This window comes from Bos taurus, chromosome 11 (assembly GCF_002263795.3).
Source record: "Bos taurus isolate L1 Dominette 01449 registration number 42190680 breed Hereford chromosome 11, ARS-UCD2.0, whole genome shotgun sequence".
Taxonomy (NCBI): Eukaryota; Metazoa; Chordata; class Mammalia; order Artiodactyla; family Bovidae; genus Bos; species Bos taurus.
In genome coordinates this window covers 4,545,573-4,565,266 of record NC_037338.1, presented here as the reverse complement: position 1 = coordinate 4,565,266, position 19,694 = coordinate 4,545,573, and the positions used below count along the sequence as shown (strand labels likewise).

Here is a 19,694-nt window from a genome sequence, read left to right as displayed (position 1 = left end):
TCTCCTTTGCCGTCCAGGGAGGACGGTGTGTCCCTGCATTTCCCCCGAACCTCCCACGAAGCAGCTCACTCCGCTCGTGGAGGCATTGTGCCCTGCCGCACTGTGGACCGGGTCAGTCCACCCAGAGCAGAGAACTTTGCAAGGCTCCCCAGGCAGGCCGCTGGGAGCAGGGACCACGGACAGCGTTCTCACCAGCAGCGCCACTTCTCCCTTAGGTGGGTTAACTAGCCCTTCGATAGAAGTCCCCTGACGCCCCAGCTCTTAAGGCGTGACTCATGGGTGCTGCTTTGAAAGGCCGCTGGTTGTGGCCATTCAGGCTTCAGCTCTTCTTTTTTGGGTTAGTAGCAGCCACTATTGAACTGTCATACTGCTGCTAAGTCGCTTCAGTCGTGTCCGACTCTGTGCAACCCCAAAGACGGCAGCCTAGTGGCTCCCCCTGTCCCTGGGATTCTCCAGGCAAGAACACTGGAGTGGGTTGCCATTTCCTTCTCCAATGCATGAAAGTGAAAAGTGAAAGTGAAGCTGCTCAGTCATGTCTGACTCTTCACGACCCCATGGGCTGCAGCCTACCAGGCTGCTCCGTCCATGGGATTTTCCAGGCAAGAGTACTGGAGTGGGGTTCCATTGCCTTCTCCAGAACTGTCATACTAACAACCCTGAAATCCTTACAGATTTTCAGCTTAGAATAATGGACTATTAAAGCTGATACTTAGCCTTCCAAACCCCTTCAGGACACTGGGTCAACTGCTCTGCATTCTGTCTTTAATTTGTCCTAGTATAGCATATGTTCTGGAGAAGGCAGTGGCACCCCACTGCAGTACTCTCGCCTGGAAAATCCCATGGGTAGAGGAGCCTGGTGGGCTGCAGTCCATGGGGTCGCTAAGAGTCGGACACGATGGAGCAACTTCACTTTCACTTTTCCTTTCACGCATTGGAGAAGGAAATGGCAACCCACTCCAGTGTTCTTGCCTGGAGAATCCCAGAATGGGGGAGCCTGGTGGGCTGCCGTCTCAGGGGTCGCACAGAGTCGGACACGACTGAAGCGACTTAGCAGCAGCAGCAGCAGCAGCATAGCATATGTTCACTTCAGTTCAGTTCAGTTCAGTTCAGTCTCTCAGTCATGTCCGACTCTTTGCGACCCCATGAATCGCAGCACGCCAGGCCTCCCTGTCCATCACCAACTCCCGGAGTTCACTCAAACTCACGTCCATCGAGTCAGTGATGCCATCCAGCCATCTCATCCTCTGTCGTCCCCTTCTCCTCCTGCCCCCAATCCCTCCCAACATCAGAGTCTTTTCCAGTGAGTCAACTCTTTGTGAGGTGGCCAAAGTACTGGAGTTTCAGCTTCAGCATCATTCCTTCCAATGAACACCCAGGGCTGATCTCCTTTAGGATGGACTGGTTGGATCTCCTTGCAGTCCAAGGGACTCTCAGGAGTCTTCTCCAACACCACAGTTCAAAAGCATCAATTCTTTGGCACTCAGCCTTCTTCACAGTCCAACTTTCACATCCATACGTGACCACAGGAAAAACCACAGCCTTGACTAGACGGACATTACTTTGTTGGCAAGGTAGTGTCTCTGCTTTTCAATATGCTATCTAGGTTGGTCATAACTTCCAAAGAGTAAGCGTCTTTTAATTTCATGGCTGCAGTCACCATCTGCAGTGATTTTGGAGTCACGCTGTTTCAGAAATCATGGCTCAGATTGTATGCTATGCTGATTTTGGATGCAAGTGGAATTTGACCCCATGAATATGCCAGTCCTCATACTTTGATTTGCATTTATGCTTCATGTGTGTGGGTGCTGGAACCCAGACTTGTCTGTGTTGTGTAGTCGGGTGAAATGTGTTGAGGGTCACTGAAGTCAGACCAGGAGGAGTTGTTCGTAAACCTTTGTTTGCCTGGCAGTGCTTTTCACTTGGCTGGTTTTTCATGGAATGTTATGTCTCTGAAATAAATAGAAACGAGATCCTGAGCTTGTTAGTGATGTGCTATTAACGCTGTGCTCTCAGTGTTTGTCTAGAATCAGCCCAAGCACTCTGTCTTATTTTACTGACTCATGGTATTTTTCGTTCAGAATAGTACAACTATGAGAATAGATTTTTTTAGAGCATATTCTTTTTGGGAACTCGGTGGTGTCCCAAGAGACGTAACTGAAGTTGTGTTTTAATCCATTTCTCACTCGCTGGTCATATCACAGGACGTGCTGTATCAGAAACCATAGCTCAGCTCGTATGCTCTGTCTAGACTGTGTGCTTTGGTGTTCTTGTGTGAAGCTGGAAGTTGGGAGAGCTGTGTCATCCTTTTGCAGCTGTAGGAAGGGGTTCATTATTCTTCTGCATCTCCAGAGACCTAAAGGGATGGTTTATATTTATCCTTTGGTATATGTCTCTTCAAACTGTTATTAAGATAGAACTGTATGTATTGTGATAAGTTCTTTATTGCTGGTAAAGGATATACTGGAAGTAAGCTATTTTAGAGTTTTAGATTTTCTTTTGTTAAATAATTAGGGGGTAAATGTCAGTTTATTCCAAATAAACTTGAACGTTTGTATATGAAATGAATGGTAAACAAACTTCTTGAATGAAAGTTAAGGAAAATCAGTTTTTAACATAAAATCATTCAATTTTATTTTTGAAGCAGAAATACCAGATCCATCAACGTGGGAGAGTCAAGATTCCGCACAGATAAATGGAATTGATTCTGTTTTGTCAAAGGCTGAAATCGCATCTTGTAGTTATGAAGCCAGGTATGTAGGCATTAAAGATGTTGTAATGCTGAATGAATAATTAATTTACTTCATTTCTTATATAATCTTTTGAAGTGGATTTAGATGGGTTAGTCAAGCCTGTGACTTAAATGTAACAAGTATGGAAAGAAGTCTTTCTAACATTAATCCCTTCCATTTCCTTTTTTTTTTTGCCTTCACAAATGCTTGGTAACTTTAAATAAATACTTCAGTGACCTGCTGAAGCAGTAGGTTCTGTGATGAAAACCAAAAGAAGCTGGTCATTGTCATTTTCCAGTTGTCGTCTTTCGAAGCATAAGATTAAAGAATTAGATATTTTTGGGTGGAAGAGGGCCTTAGGGTCATCTGCTCTGATCGTTATTTCTTTCTGCCAGGAAAAATCCCTTGTTATTTAAACCTGGTACTCAGTATTTTTTTAAGTTATGTTAAAACTTGATTGCCTGTTAGGTCACAGCTCAGCAGTTCTGCCCTGGCACGCCTGGTCGTCTGCTCACTTACAAGCTGCGGTGCTTCCGGCCTGCCAGCATGAACCCTGATTACAGCCAGCTGTGTCAGTTCCAGAGGAAACAGATACATATCACATGTTCCTCATAGTTTAGAAAAATGTTTTTAGAAATCGATTATTCAGGTTGTAAAAATGGAGTAATGATTAATGATTAAGTGATTAATTAAAAGAGCATTCATTATTTTTTTCTTCCTTGTTAACTGAACACAGACACTTTATAACACAGCAAGCATTTAGACTGTGTGTTAAAAAGCAAAGACATCACTTTGCTGACAAAGGCTCGCATAGTTAAGGCTGTGGTCTTTCCACTAGATGTGTATGGATGTGAGAGCTAGACGATAAAGAAGGCAGAGTGCCAAAGAATCGATGCTTTCCAACTGTGGTGTTGGAGAAGACTCTTGAGAGTCCCTTGACTGCACAGAGAGAAACTAGTCAATCTTAAAGGAAATCAATCCAAAATACTCTTTGGAAAGACTGATGGTGACGCTGAAGCTCCCGTGCTTTGGCCACCTGATGGGAACAGGTGAATCATTGGAAAAGACCCTCAGGCTGGGAAAGAAGGGCTGAAGACAGGAAAAGGGTGGCAGAGGGTGAGGTGGCTGGATGGCGTCACTGATCCAGTGGGCACAGACTTGGGCAAACTCAGGAGATGCTGAGGGACAGGGAAGCCTGTGAGTCGCAGTTCACGGGGTCATGACCAGGCAGACACGACTGAGTGACTGAACAGCAGCAACAAAGCTTTTGTCTCCACGTCATTGGCAAGTGTGGAAGCGTTCACTGATTACAGAAGCAGGCTGAAGTCACATCGGATACGGTTTTAGTCCTTTTTTTGTTTGGTAGTGTCTTAATGGTTTTGTCATTCATACTTTTTAAACAATGAGATATAATTGACATGTCACATTAACAGTATACAACAACAACTTGATATATATAACAGTTTTCTTGATTTAAAGTTGGAGTTACTCAAGCAAGTCTCATCTGATCAAAAAAGGATCCTGACACATCATCTTCTAACCAGAATAGTTTGCTTAAAATCTTGCCAGTTATTTTATTAAAAGGATATTTAAGAAAAAAGGATTATATTCAAATCCTTTATGACATGTCAAGCTTTTACTCCCAGACTGACTTTGCTTTTCTCAGTGACAGAGTTATGTTTTAATCTTCTTCATTGTTCATTGATAATGTCGCCAAGGAATTAAAACTTTCTTTAATGAAAAAGATAATTAGATCTGAATGCACTGTGGATTACTGTGTTTTCATTAGTGCAGGAAGTTTAGAGCTGATTCTGTGCCGTGTGCAGTGGGCTAGTCTCCTCCCCCTGCTGAGTTTCGGGGTGGTGACAGACGGCATGCTTCTGGCGACCGGGCGTCGCGTTCTGCATCTCGAAGCTGTGAGGGATGCTTGCCCAGTCTTTGGGCTTGGCTGTTGGTGACGTGGAAGCCGCCTTCCTGTGCTGCCTCTGTAGGGTCTTCCCCCATTCCCTGCGTTCCCTGCTGGATGCTGGTTGGGGAATGACTGCCAAGGTCGCCCCAGAGTTCGGAGTGTTGCCAGCTCCTGAGGTTTGGACTCCAGGCCTCTGTTGGTGTTTGGATAGGGCATTTGCATTGTACCACAGGTGGCGATTGTCAAGCTGAATATGTTGAGAATAATTGGAGTGATGATATATGAGGGCCAAATGCTGTGCAGCAAGCCATTTAAGTGTCACTTAGATGGCAAATGTTTCTTTTAAGGAGATGCAGAAAGTGGTGAAAACGAATTTGAGTGTAAGTTGGGGGGAAAGAAAAACATGAAACCTCCAACGATTGGGTTTGTGTCCTTTGATTATAATTTTTCATTTTCTAGGGTGCTCCTAATGAGGGTCTCTTGGATACCCTATTTTTTAAAGGCTATCTAACAGTTAAATTTTCCTTCAGTGAGATTTTTTTTTTTTAATATATGCGGAGTTGCATCAGAGAAACGTTTCTGGGCTTGGACTGGAGACTAGGTTATAGGGATGGTCATCCCAGTTTTAGGGCCTGGAGAGTTTTCAGTAGACGTGGACTTTGTAATAATGGGGTCAGCTAAGTATGGAACATGACCGTAGAAGCCACAGGAAGGTAGAGTCTAATTCCACAAGTCAGGATTTGCATGCCTGTTATCTTTACTGACATTTACCATAGAGAACCTGGCAGGCTGTAGTCCATGGGGTCTCAAGAGTTGGACACGACTAAGTGACTAAACCACCATAGAGAACTAGTAATAGCTTTATCCACAACTAAGTTAGAAGGCAGATATGTGGATGGATAGATAGTGACATACAAATATCCTACAATTATCGATTTTAAGGAGCAAATAATTTCTGAACCTCCGTTTTCACCCTTTTCAATCCTGAATCTGTGATGTGGCTGTCCTTCAGAATGTTGAATTGGCAGTGACAGTGATTTGATGGTTGGGGTTTTAACGTTGTCTACTGCAGCACCGGAGAAGGCAACGGAACCCCACTCCAGTACTCTTGCCTGGAAAATCCCATGGGCGGAGGAGCCTGGTGGGCTGCAGTCCATGGGGTCGCTGAGGGTCGGACACGACTGAGCGACTTCACTTTCACTTTTCACTTTCATGCACTGGAGAAGGAAATGGCAACCCACTCCAGTGTTCTTGCCTGGAGACTCCCAGGGACGGGAAAGCCTGGTGGGCTGCCGTCTATGGGGTCGCACAGAGTCGGACACGACTGAAGCGACTTAGCAGCAGCAACTGCAGCACGAAGGACGCTTGTGTGAGCCCGCAGCGCAGAGAGGAAGGCGTGCGCCGCTCTCCCTGTGGGCCTGGCCTCGAGCACCTGCGCGGTCCTGGAGGCTGACCCTGCTTGCCGTGTCACTTTGACGGGCACAGACGTCATTGTAGTGAAGTCACCACAGACTGTTTTGTAATTGTCTTTACCTGTTTGTTATTATTTTTTGACCATGCTGCATGGCTTGTGGGATCTTAGTTCCCCAACCAGGGGTTGAACCCGGGCCCTCGGCAGTTAGAGTGCTGAATCCTTGCCACTGGACCGTCAGGGAAGTCCTGCTCATTTGTTTTATATGTCGCGAGCCTCCTTTCCCAACCACCGACTAGGAGTGTTTTACTTCCCTGAGTCATGGCAGGCCTCTTAGGTGTTTCCTTTTTTGTTCGTAACTTCCTTACAGTGTCTAGTGATCCCCAAGCACTTCTTTCTGGGATATCGGTACGCCTGAGTACGTAAGTTGATGTATTATATTTTTCTAAGTAATATGCCTGTGAAATTTTTTGTGTAGGTGAAAAATTTGAAAATGAAAGTACTGTAAATATAAGAATATAGTACTTATAGGAATTATGTAACACATTCCTTTAATTTATAAGTTTAGCTTTTACATGTTGAACCTGCATATCATGTTTTAAACTATTTGTGTACTTCTACGTAGCCTTGTAAACCATGATGCACGCACCCCCTGCCTCACAGTAAGGCCCGTGGGCTCGAGCCCGTCCCCCCGGCCTGTGCGGGTCATCTTGGTGGATGCCATGGGGTCCGCTTTGTTCCCTGTCTTCTGCCCACCACTTCACAGTGGTGCCTGAGACGTTGATTTTTGTTAAACGAGTGAGAGCATTGTTTTCTTTACTGTGATTTGTTAGTCATCTCTTCCTTTCCTGTCATTTTTCCCTCCTATTAGATGTTTCTCATCTACTCTGGGCTTTGCAGTCTGATCATCCATTACTGTTTTATATACATTAAAAAAGTGTACCATTTCATCTCAGTAGCGTGGAGGATTCTTTTCCTCCTTGGTGCTCAGTGGTGGTCTGGGATGGTCAGGGAGCCGCAGGCCTCTCTATATTGAAGACTGTGTTTCTTAAAAACAGGGACACCTCCGTACTAAGTACTGAGTACTGAGTGAGTACATGTTTACTGAGTGCAAACGTGAAGTAACCATGTGATACATTTATCTAGAAGTATGTAATCTTGGGAAACACTGCTTATTGTTGTCTGCTTGTGTTTTTACTGGAAGATTTTCTTCTTGATTCATTGCAGAGTAGTAACATGGAATTTTACTCATTGTGCGTAATCCCATAATTACAGTTTTGTGCTGAATGCTCTAAATAACAAAGGCGATGTGGGGCACAGAGACATGTAGGAGATTTGAGATGTACCGTTTTCAATCAGGTCCCTCAAAGTTGTGGAGCCCTGGCTCCTGCCAGAGTGACGTCCCGCCGTGGCCACCGCTGTTGGCGTCTCGGCCACCGTGGAACTCATGCAGGCGCTTGGAGTCGGTCGAGGGGGAGCTGGGTGGTGACAGGATGAGTACACCCTGTCTGTCTCTCGCGCAGCGCTCACTGTTCTGTGTGGTTCTCTGTCTTTGGGGGATGAACTGTGGCTGAGCCAGGCCCTCGTTTGGGTCAGCAGACCTCCACAGCATGGTCCTGCTCTGGGGTGGTTGTGATGTTGCTGGCAGGGGATGCTCTGGCATCTGCAGAGGGGTCAGAGGTACGAGGCCCGGGAGATGTCTTTGAATAACATATTGGGCATGTCTGTTGTGTCACTTACACTTATCTGACAGTTGTGGGATTCTCCTTTGTGGGGAAACAAACCTGTAAGCTTTCTCACTGCCTGGTTTTTACCTCTCCTGAGAGGGGAGTTAAATGACACTCGTGTGTCGATGGCTTGGGGAGATAGCAATATTTGACACTTGATTTGGCTTTTAAACATTGCAGGTCTAACCTCCCCTGTATTCTGTTGTCTCTCTAGACAAGTTGGCATTAGGAATGGAATGTATTTCGGGTATGCCAAACAGCTCTGTCCCAATCTCCAGGCGGTCCCTTATGATTTCCACGCGTATAAAGAGGTTGCACAAACGATGTACGAGACGCTGGCCAGGTATGTGCACCATACTCAGTCTCCCGTCCCTTGACTGCTCGTACCTGATACTGAGGGGGGACCCCCAGCTGCCTCAGGCCTGTTGGAAACCCACCCCTCCGCCCCCTGGCACCCGGCCCCCTCCTTCCGTAAGCACCTCCAGGGCGAGGCTCAGGCCTGTTGGAAACCCCCTCCTCCGCCCCCTGGCACCCGGCCCCCTCCTTCTGTAAGCACCTCCAGGGCGAGGCTCAGGCCTGTTGGAAACCCACCCCTCCGCCCCCTGGCACCCGGCCCCCTCCTTCCATAAGTACCTCCAGGGCGAGGCTCAGGCCTCGGGACACTTCTGTGGGGCTGGACCTGAGCTGCTCGCCGGTGCTGCTGGGGGTCTGATCTTCTGTCCACATGATTCTTGCTCAGTGGTTCCAGTTTTCCCTTCATGGAACCAGACAGATGAAAGATGGGAGTTTTTAACCTGGTTATTCTCTTTTATTAAATATGAGTTATAGTTTTGTTGAAAATTAAAACATGTAAATATCATGTATGAAACGAGATGCCAGTCCAGGTTCAATGCACGATACTGGATGCTTGGGGCTAGTGCACTGGGACGACCCAGAGGGATGGTATGGGGAGGGAGGAGGGAGGAGGGTTCAGGATGGGGAGCACATGTATACCTGTGATGGATTCATTTTGATATTTGGCAAAACTAATACAATTATGTAAAGTTTAAAAATAAAATTAAAAAAAACTATAGATTCACAAGTAGAGGCTCTTTCAAACCGTTTGTCCTCTGAAATCATTAGGTGTGCCAAATGTTAGCTTTTATAAAAATGTTTGGCGATACAGCTGGCCCTTGAACGACCTGGGGGCAGTGGGTGCTGTCCTCCACAAGGCGCAGAATCGTGTGTGGCCCACAGCCAGCTGTCTGTACCCATGGCGTCTCCGTGCTGATGATCACGTAGCGCTCTTTGTATTCACTACTGAAAAACCCACGTATGAGCCACCCCTCAAGGTTCATACCACTGTTGTTCAAGGGTCGGCCGTAGTCTCCAGATAGGTGATTAGATGGCTTGAGAGGAGGAGATTTTGTTTTTTGAATATTTACAGTATACATATATTTAATGTTAATTCAAAACTCAAACTTTTAAATAAGTATATGGCAGGCCCCATATGCTCTAAAGTTAGCATATTTTCTCTCTAAAAGGCCAGGTAAGGTCATTGTCCCAGCCGCTGAGCTCTGTCAAGGGCAGTGGGCACAGCCGCCGGCGAGGTGTGGGTGGACACCGGTCAGCCCTTGGGCTGTGCTGCTGTTCTGAGGGAGATGGCTCGCCTCTCTTGTCACTGTTCCCTCTCCTGTTTATGGAGCATCTACCACGTGCAGACAACTGTCGATGCCGCCAGTCCTGCAGGAGAGGGGCCCCGCCTTTGGGGGGCTGCCTTTAACGGAGCGCGAACCTCAGAGGGCCAGGGAAGCTCTCTGCCATCGGTGTGTGGACTTAGGGCTGGGGGTAGCCAGTTCTCACGCAGCTGTCCTAAGACCCCAAACACGGGGCTGGCCGTCCTGTTAGCAGGTGGAGCCTGTGCTTGTTGGGTGCCCCCCAGAGCTGTGGTCAGGCGCAGCGGCCCACAAGGACTGCAGGCAGGTCTGAGCTGGTGCTGCCGCCTGTGGTTACGGAGCCGGAGCGGCCCGCAGGCTGAACCGCAGGGTGGGGACGTCGCGCACACTGTCGTGTGGTTTGGGTTGGTGGAGACGTTTTCAGTGGCCATGTGGCTGTTCTTTGAGCCAAAGATTCCGTTATTCTCCTGCGCCCTTTGGACATCCCTCCTCAGGGCAGCTTTCGTTTCAGGACACCCTCTGCTCTGACAGATTGCTCCCTGGAGTTAATCCAAGACAGACCACTCATCTCTTAAATGATTGTGGATAGTAATTAGTCTGATTCACAACCTGCAGTGAGTTGTGGTGAGAGGTGAGGGCTGGCCCCCTGGTACTTCACCAGGTGGATTATTGAAGATCTGTTTCTCGTCCTGAGGCCTCTGCTGGCCTGTGGTCCACGTATTTAATGAACATCAGAGCCACACAACAGCTTTTCTCTTCCTTTTCCTTTCCTCTGATGAACCGAAACAGTGCTCTGTGTACGTAGATCCTGACCAAGAACAGCAACAACCAAAACCAAAGCCCGCAGTGTTTCCATCTGAAGAGAATGTCAGTGGTGTCCTTCTAGACGGGCACGTGGCTGACTGGCCATCATATCCTGCTCTATCCTGGGCATTTGTGTTCAGGAGACAATCAGTTGCTTGATTTGTGTGGTTTTTCTCTTCCTCAGGGATTCTGGTAAAACATGTTTGAATATGTTTAAAATTAAATGTTGTGACAGTTCTAATTGACTCAATACTTTCCATATATTCAAAGGTTTATGGAGGTGTTCTCAGGGAAGAGGAATTGAAATGATCATTTCTGTTGTATTTTTGGTAGTTAATATGGAAAAAAATACTGATGAACTTTGCAGTTAGAGGTTAAGTGACTTGAGCCAGTTCAGTTAAAATGCTAACACTTTCAGCATCTTAAGTCTCATAAGGGAATGCTGGAGAAGGCGGCCGTGGGAAGCCTGTGTGGCCGGGCATGTGTTAAGCGTGGCTGCGCCTTGGCGCCTCTGCTCTGTGTTGGCAGCTACACACACGACATCGAAGCCGTCAGCTGTGATGAAGCCCTGGTAGACATCACCGAGATCCTCGCCGAGACCAGACTCACGCCTGACGAGTTTGCGAATGCTGTCCGCATGGAAATTAAGGACCAGACCAAATGTGCTGCCTCTGTGGGGATCGGTCAGTAGCTGGCGCCTCTCGCACTGCTTGTTGTGGTCGGAGCCTCGCTCTAGGAGCACTGGGCCCCAGTTAACTTTAGTTTTTAGGTTTTGTTTTTATCACTTTCCTGTTTAGGCCTCCACTTCTGAGACGGTACTTAGTGTGGCTCATAGGCGAAGCCTGAGATCAAACTGTTGGAAGTGTTAGTAAGTGGTTAATAACATCTTTAGAGTACACAAGTTGGAATATTTCTTTTCCCTCAAAAATGGGAAGAACAGAATTCAGTATTTGTCAACACTGTTATTGTTCTCATGTGAACAGAGGCTGTGTTTATAGCCGTGCAGTGGGGCTGGGTTTGGAGTTCCGCGTTGCTGAGTCTTGCAGGAACTCCATTCCTCTCTGACGCTCCCTGGGGCCCTCAGCCAACCCTGTCTTCACTGTCTGCAGAAGTCAGCAGTGTTGCCATGTGCCCGCCCCGTCATCTGTGCTCCTCCTGGGCTCTCCCACGGTGTGCTCTGGAGTCCCCCGTGTCGCCCTCGGCCTCCCTGCATGCCTCCTCCTCTCTGAGCACACACGGTGCCTCTGCTAACTGAAGATCTTGATTGCTTGTGTGGCCCTCGCAGGGTGACCTGAGAGAGCACCAGGTCTAGATCTGGAGGCTGAAGTGGGAGGGAACGGGCTCCTCAGCTGGAGCCTCTGCTGCGGTGTGTGTGAGTGGTGTGTGTGAGTGTGGCTAGGAGGTTGGGCTTCTGGCGAGGAGTGTGAGGCGGGCTCCCAGGAACCGGAAGCTGCTTGCCGTCTTCAGGAGTGAACCAGCCCTGGGAAGGCAAGTGCTCCCTGTCAGGCGGGGCTTTTAAGAAGTCAGAACATCATGAGCCCCAGAAAATACTGGTTGGCCAGAAAGTTTGTTTGGGTTTTTCCGTAAGATGTAACAGGAAAACCTGAAGAGACTTTTTGGCCCACCCAATGCAAAGCAGGTTAACAGCATCCCTCCCCAGCAGCATCCCTCCCCAGCAGGCCTGCCCTTGGGCTCCTGGGTGTGGCGTGGAGACCCCGTCAGCATTCGTTTAGGGCTTGCCTCCTGGAGTCCGCTGTCATTAGGCACAGGGTTAGTTTTCGTTTTTAATTGTATTTATTTTAAATGTACAAGTGGGATGGTACGAATATGTTCTTTTAAGTTCAAGCACATAATTAAGACAAAAGTCCCAAATGACGTGTCTACTTCTCAGCCCTCTTTTTCTTCACAGCTCACCACTTTTATCATTTGGGTGTGCCTTTGTGACTTTTCCTCTTCTTAAATATTTTTACATTTACCCTAGGAAAACACATTGTTTTTAAATGAGTTTCCCATAAAACTAAGACATGTCCTTTATAGAAGCCTTCTGTAGTTTGTGGAGATTTTGTTATTTACACGGAAGTTCATCTGACCCCACACTGAGATGTTTCTCAGCTGCCCGACGCCTTCTCTGGCCCCGGTAGCCTTCCCTGCTCCGCGTTAATGTCTGTGTCCACTGACACACCTTGGACCTCCCTGTCTGTCTGCCTTCTTTTCTAAGACACTCATACCTGCAGTTCTGCACCCACATTCTGATCATAGAGTGAGACATCTGGTTTTGGGGGCTCCCCGCAGTCCAGTGGCATTGCTTTGGCCTTATTTCTCCCTAGTGTGGATCCACTGGTTGGTAAAATGAGGGACTTCCCTGGCTGTCCAGTGGTTAGCGCTCTGAACGTTCACTGCTGTGGGCCCAGTTCAGTCCCTGGTTGGGGAACTAAGATCCTGCAAGCTGCACGGTATGGCCAGAAACACAAAGATTGTTTGGTAAAATGAGCTGATTGCTGATGATTGCCTGCCTGTGGACCTCTAGTCTTTGATCAGGATTGTTTTCTCTGCTCCTTTACCTGGGTGGGAGATGCTGAAACGTCACACATTTGGGAACAAAAGGAAGCCTCTGTCCAGGAACCATGGTGGTTATAATCTGTAATACTTAACAGAATTCTGCCAGTTTTTGTATTGTGCTTAAAATGACCACTTCCCGGTGGTCTAGGGGCTAAGACCCTGTGCTCCCAATGCAGAGGGCCGGGGTTCTGTCCCTGGTCAGGAAACTATCCCATGTGCTACAACTAAAGACCCCCACGCTACATCTAAGACCCGGCACAGACAAGTAAATATTTTAAATATTGGAGCTTCCCTGATGGATCCGTGGTAAAGTATCCACCTGGAATGCAGGAGACATGTACAGGATATGTGGCTTTGATCCCTGGGTTGGGAAGATACTCCTGGAGAAGGAAATGGCAACCTACTCCACTATTCTTGCCTGGAAAATCCTACGGATAGAGGAGCCTGGAGGGCTACCGTCCATAGGGTTGCAAAAGAGTCAGACATGACTTAGCAACTCAGCACAGTGGCAGATTATTTTCATTCTTTTCAGAAATTTGATAGATAACCTATCTGTAGATGTCTTTGTTAGGAAATTTTGAAAATAATTGTGACTATTTCTTAAATGACTTTTCTTTTTTTTAAAAAAAAATTTTTTATAGGTTCTAATATTCTACTGGCTAGAATGGCAACTAGAAAAGCAAAACCAGATGGCCAATACCACTTAAAACCAGAAGAAGTAGATGATTTTATCAGAGGTCAGCTAGTTACTAACCTACCAGGTAAATATAGAGCATCTCTTTTTAACTTTTATTTGTTGTAAATATTCATCGGTGCTTTGTATAGACGTATAATGTATCTCTCTTTTCCAAAACATGATTTAAATTTTTTTAATCTTTATTGTGTGCCATGGTAAACAAAATTCACAACACCACAGTAAATACCCCTTCAGTTGATTTATCAGAACCTTAATATAGTAGTTTTGCCTCTCGTGTGTTTTACTTCAAGTATTTAAGTATTTCTAAAGTACCAAGGTCAAGGAATTCTAAGAAGTCATATTTAAGAGAATATGATGAAACTGACTTTTGATCCTTTAAATAAATCAGAACTGAAATAGTTAGTGTACATATAGGCCCAAGATAAAGTTTTGACAGTTGATTCCCCTGTTTACAAAATTGTCCTGCCAAGCTAGCAATATGTTTCTGAGTTTAGTAAGCAAGTAGTTTTAAAAGTAGAAAATATTTGAACCATATCAGGAAGAAGAAAACCTAAAACGAAGTATTAAGTTCTGTTAACTCAGGAGTGAAATGTCTAGAAGGGCATACCTTTCTCCCCACTGGGCAGCACGGCTAGTTATTGTGCTCTTCTGTGGCTGGCTACCCTAGCATGTAGAGCTCTTTCTCTGTGGAAAAATCATCAAGTGTAACCAGCTATAAAGGGAAAATCGTTGCCCTTTGAGGCCCTTGAACAGGTGTAAATTTTGTGTGTAGGGAATTCACTTCACTTTTATTAAATATTTAGACATGCTTTCTATGGTGATACCTCTTTCTAAGAAAGTTCTTTCTGTAAAGCAATTATCCTTCAATTAAAAAATAAATTTTAAAAAGAAATTTCTCTGAAGCTTATAGTAATCCATGATACCATTTCAGATAATCCTGTCCACTTTTTGTAAAGCAGCTTGTGTTAGCTTCACAAAACTCCTGTGTATTTGTGGTGGGAACATTCAAGACAGTATATTTTTAGGGAAAGTTTGTTAAAAGGTTCAGTGGTATTTTTGAATCCATGTTCTTAAGCCTAAGAAGTATCTGTTATAGGCCAAAGTTATTAAAGGACCCAAATACCATTTTATGATGGGTTAGTTCTAAAGCCACTTGACTCCCTAGTAAATAAATCTAAGAATGTGCTTAATGAAACTATAAGCCATGCCCTGTGGGGCCACCCAAGACAGATGGGTCATGGTGGAGAGGTCTGACAAAACATGGTCCACCGGAGGAGGGAATGGCAAACCACTTCAGTATTCTTGCCTCGAGAACCCCATAAACAGTACAACAAGGCAAAAAGTAGGACACTGAAAGATGAACTCCCCAGGTCAGTAGGTGCTCAATATGCTACTGGAGACCAGTGGAGAAATAACTCCAGAAAGAATGCAGAGATGGAGCCAAAGCAAAAACGACACCCTGTTGTGGGTGTGACTGGTGATGGGAGTGAAGTCCGGTGCTGTCAAGAGCATCACTGCATAGGAACCTGGAACGTCAGGTCCATGAATCAAGGCAAATTGGAAGTGGTCAAACAGGAGATGACAGGAGTGAACATCAACATTTAGGAATCAGCGAACTAAAATGGACTGGAATGGGTGAATTTAACTCAGATGACCATTATATCTACTACTATGGGCAAGAATCTCTTAGAAGAAACGAAGTACCATCATAGTCAACAGAAGAGTCCAAAATGCAGTACTTGCGTGCGATCTCAAAAACGACAGAATGATTTCTGTTTGTTTCCAAGGCAAACCATTCAATATCACAGTAATCCAAGTCTATGCCCCAACCAGTAGTGCTGAAGAAGCTGAAGTTGAACGGTTCTGTGAAGACCTACCAGACTTTATAGAACTAACACCCAAAAAAGACGTCCTTTTCATTATAGGGAACTGGAATGCAAAAGTAAGAAGTCAAGAAATACCTAGAGTAACAGGCAAATTTGGCCTTGGAGTATATAAAACGAAGCAGGGCAAAGGCAAATAGAGTTTTGCCAAGAGAACTCAGTGGTCATAGCAAACACACTCTTCCCAACAACACAAGAGAAGACTCTACACATGAACATCACCAGATGGTCAATACTGAAATCAGATTGATTATATTCTTTGCAGCCAAAGATGGAGAAGCTCTGTACAGTCAACAAAAACAAGACCAGGAGCTGACTGTGGGTCAGATCATGAACTCCTTATTGCCAGATTCAGACTTAAATTGAAGAAAGTAGGGACAACCACCAGACCATTTTTGTATGACCTAAATCAAATCCCTTACAATTATACAGTGGAAGAGACATTAGAGTCAAGGGATTAGATCTGATGGAGTGCCTGAAGAACTATGGACAGAGGTTCGTGACATGTGCAGGAGGCAGGGATCAAGACCATCCCCAGGGAAAAGAAATGACTACAGGCAAAATGGCTGTCTGGGGAGGCCTTACAAACAGCTGTGAAAAGAAGAGAAGTGAAAAGCAAGGGAGAAAAGGAAGGATACAAGCAACTGAATGCAGAGTTCCAAATAGCAAGAAGTGATAAGAAAGCCTGAAGCAAAGAAATAGAGGAAAACAACAGAATGGGAAAGACTAGGGATCTCTTCGAGAAAATTAGAGATAGCAAGGGAACATTTCATGCAAAGATGGGCTCAATAAAGGACAGAAATGGTATGGACCTAACGGAAGCAGAAGATATTAGGAAGAGGTGGCAAGAATACACAGAAGAACTGTACAAAAAAGATCTTCATGACTCAGATAATCACAATGGTGTGATCACTCACCTAGAGCCAGACATCCTGGAACACGAAGTTAAGTGGGCCTTAGGAAGCATCACTACGAACAAAGCTAGTGGAGGTGATGGAATTCTGGTTGAGCTATTTCAAATCCTAAAAGATGATGTTGTGAAAGTGCTGCACTCAATATGCCAGCAAATTTGGAAAACTCAGCAGTGGCCTCAGGACTGGAAAAGGTCAGTTTTCATTCCAATCCCGAGGAAAGGCATTGTCAGGGAATGCTCAAATTACTGCACAATTGCACTCATCTCACCCGCTAGTAAAGTGATGCTCAAAATTCTCCAAGCCAGGCTTCAACAGTTCGTAAACTGTGAGCTTCCAGATGTTCAAGCTGGTTTTAGAAAAGGCAGAGGAACCAGAGATCAAATTGCCAACATCTGTTGGATCATTGAAAAAGCAAGAGAGTGCCAGAAAAACATCTATTTTTGCTTTATTGACTATGCTAAAGCCTTTGACTGTGTGGATCATAACAAACTGGAAAATTCTGAAAGAGATGGGAATTCCAGACCACCTGACCTACCTCCTGGGAAATCTGTATGCAGGTCAAGAAGCAACAGTTAGAACTGGACATGGAACAACAGACTGGTTCCAAATCAGGAAAGGAGTACGTAAAGGCTGCATATTGTCACCCTGCTTATTTAACTTATATGCAGAGTACATCATGAGAAATGCCAGGCTAAATGAAGCACAAGCTGGAATCAAGATTGCTAGGAGAAATAGCAATAACCTCAGATTTGCAGATGATACCACCCTTAATGGCAGAAAGTGAAGAAGAACTGAAGAGCCTCTTGATGAAAGTGAAAGAGGGGAGTGAAAAAGTTGGCTTAAAACTCAACATTCAGAAAACTAATATCATGGTATCTAGTCCAATCTCTTCATGGCAAATAAATAGGGAAACAGTGAGAGACTTTGTTTTTTTGGACCCCAAAATCACTGCAGGTGGTGAGTGCAACCATGAAATTAAAAAAGAATCGCTCCATGGAAGAAAAGCTATGATCAATCTAGACAGCGTATTAAAAAACATAGACTTTCCTTTGCCAAAAGAGGTCCATGTAGTCAAAGCTATGGTTTTTCCAGTAGTCATGTATGGATTTGAGAGTTGCATTATAAAGAAAGCAGAGTGCCAAAGAATTGATCCTTTTGAACTGTCGTGTTGGAGAAGACTCTTGAGAGTCCCTTGAACTGCAAGGAGATCCAACCAGTCCATCCTAAAGGAAGTCAGTCCTGAATATTCATTGGAAGGACTGATGCTGAAGCTGAAACTCTGATACTTTGGCCACCTGAAGGGAAGAACTGACTCACTAGAAAAGACCCTGATGCTGGGAAAGATGGAAGGTGGGAAGAGAGGGGGACGATAGAGGATGAGAGGGTTGGATGGCATCACTGACTTGATTGACATGAGTTTGAGTAAGCTCCAGGAGTTGGTGATAGGCAGGGAGGCCTGGCGTGTTGCGATTCATGGGGTCGCAAAGAGTCGGACACAGCTGAGCGACTGAACTGAAGAATGTGTTAGTACCAGAAACGTGAAATACAACATTAACACATCTTATTGCAGTTTTATATAAGAAGGAACCAGTGTATTTTAAGTGCATGTGGAATCTGAGTTCGATTATGATACTGGTTATCTCTATTAGTTTGCTAAAACAGCCATAAGAAAACACCACAGATTGCATGACTTAAACAACAGATATTTATTCCCTCAAGATCTTGGAGACTAGAAGTCCACAATTGAATTGTCAGCAGGTTGGGTTTCTTCTGAGGTCTCTCCTGTTGGCTTGTAGGTGGCTGTCTTCTCAACATGGTGTTCTCTCTTTGTGCGTCTGTGTCCTGATCTCTTCTTATAGGGATACCAGGGATGCTGGATTAGGGCCCGCGTATATGACCTGTTGTTAGTGTAATTTCCTTTATGAAGGACCTTTCTCCAATTAGTCATGTTCTGAGATGCTGGGAATTATGATTTCAGCACAGGAATCTTGAGATTCTGGATGCAGTTCCATCCATAGCACCGTCTTCATACTGCATCATTTTTGTAAGGTTTATTTGTTGGGTTTGGGTTTTTTTTAAAACACAGAAATAGAGTTTACCTTTCACCTTCGTTTGCTTCATGGTCGGAAGGACTTGACGTTTTGAAGGGCAAGTGTGCCGTTATGTGTCCTGGCTGAATCCTTCGGCACAGCCTTGAATTTCCTGAGACAGCTGAGATGCGGGGAAGCGGGGCAGCCAGGATGCACTTCCTCCCGCAAACCACCTTCTCACGCTGCCCCTCTCTGCTTCAGAAGCGGCTTGTAGCCAGCTGTGGCCATCCGGAATTGTCCATGAGATTTTTACATGTAACACTACTGACTTTTATAAAAGTCCTCAAATTTATTATTGGACAGGCTTTAGAGCTTTTTAGTATGTAAAATGTCAGCATTTTCAGTTGTTATCCCTGCCCTGAGCTGGTAACTCATCTAAAATACGAGCTGTTCCTTTGGAAACGGGTTTCACATATGTACAGGAGACTAGGCAGTAAAAGTTTCTGAGAATTCTTACAAAGAAGCAGCTATTAATCTTGTTAAAAATTAGCAATTTCCCAGGTGGCACTCGTAAAGAACCCACCTGCCAATGCAGGAGACATGGGAGACGCAGCTTCAGTCCCTGGGTCAGGAAGATCCCCTGGAGGAGGGCATGGCAACTCCAGTGTTCTTGCCTGGAGAATCTCATGGACAGAGGAGCCTGGTGGGCAGCACGACCGCAGCAGCTCAGCACACGTGTGCACACCGGCTGCTACTGCCTGATCATTCTCTCTTTAGGGCTTCCCCGGTGGCTCATCAGTAAAGACCCTGCTTGCGGTGCAGGAGGCGAGGGTTCAGTCCCTGGGTCGGGAAGATCTCCTGGAGAAGGGAATGGCAACCTCCCCTTACATTCGGTTAGGTTTCACGAAAACTCTGGTCTTTCTGTGCACAGTGTCCCAAGTTCGCGCTTGGTCTCCGTTCTGACTTGAGCTTTAAGGTGGCACACGGGCAGTGCAGCGCCCTGAGCGCCTCTCACCTGACGTCCATCGGGGGCAGGTTGTCTTGAGTCACACGTGCCCCTCGCCCCCTTCCGTGGCTGTGTACCTTTTATAAGGTGGTCTACCTCCCTCCTAACCATGTGTCCACATAACGGCTATAAGGGGTTCCCCTTGCAGAACCTGGACGGACTGCTTGTCCCCACAAGGCCACTCAGAGAACTGGAGACAGAAGTAGTGGAGGGTGGGCCAGGACCCCGCAGGAGACCAGAACCTCAGTCTGAATTGCTGAGGGACTTACGGATCTTGTCATGTGGAGACCATGTTCATAAGCGTTCAGCACCCTTTGGATGAGGCTTCACCTTGCAGATGGTGACGAGGGGACTGCTGGGTGCCGGCCTG

At 45.9% G+C, this 19,694-nt stretch overlaps 1 protein-coding gene and 1 non-coding gene across 5 annotated transcripts in view; both read left to right on the top strand.

Moving 5' to 3' along the window:
* The window catches only part of REV1 (REV1 DNA directed polymerase), an 83,120-nt gene that overhangs the window by 50,992 nt on the left and 12,434 nt on the right, over positions 1 to 19,694 (top strand). For 3 of the 4 annotated variants that reach the window (XM_024999308.2, XM_024999306.2, XM_059891650.1), the window contains exons 9-12: positions 2,642 to 2,750; positions 7,991 to 8,119; positions 10,764 to 10,918; positions 13,436 to 13,555. In XM_024999308.2, the coding sequence (XP_024855076.1) occupies positions 2,642 to 2,750; positions 7,991 to 8,119; positions 10,764 to 10,918; positions 13,436 to 13,555 (513 nt within the window). The remainder of the gene's footprint in view (positions 1 to 2,641; positions 2,751 to 7,990; positions 8,120 to 10,763; positions 10,919 to 13,435; positions 13,556 to 19,694) is intronic. The other variant, XM_024999307.2, reaches the window with a different exon arrangement.
* On the top strand, positions 11,796 to 11,855 carry MIR2285AC (microRNA mir-2285ac). The gene has a single exon (NR_107845.1). It is a non-coding gene; the product is annotated as a microRNA mir-2285ac (primary transcript).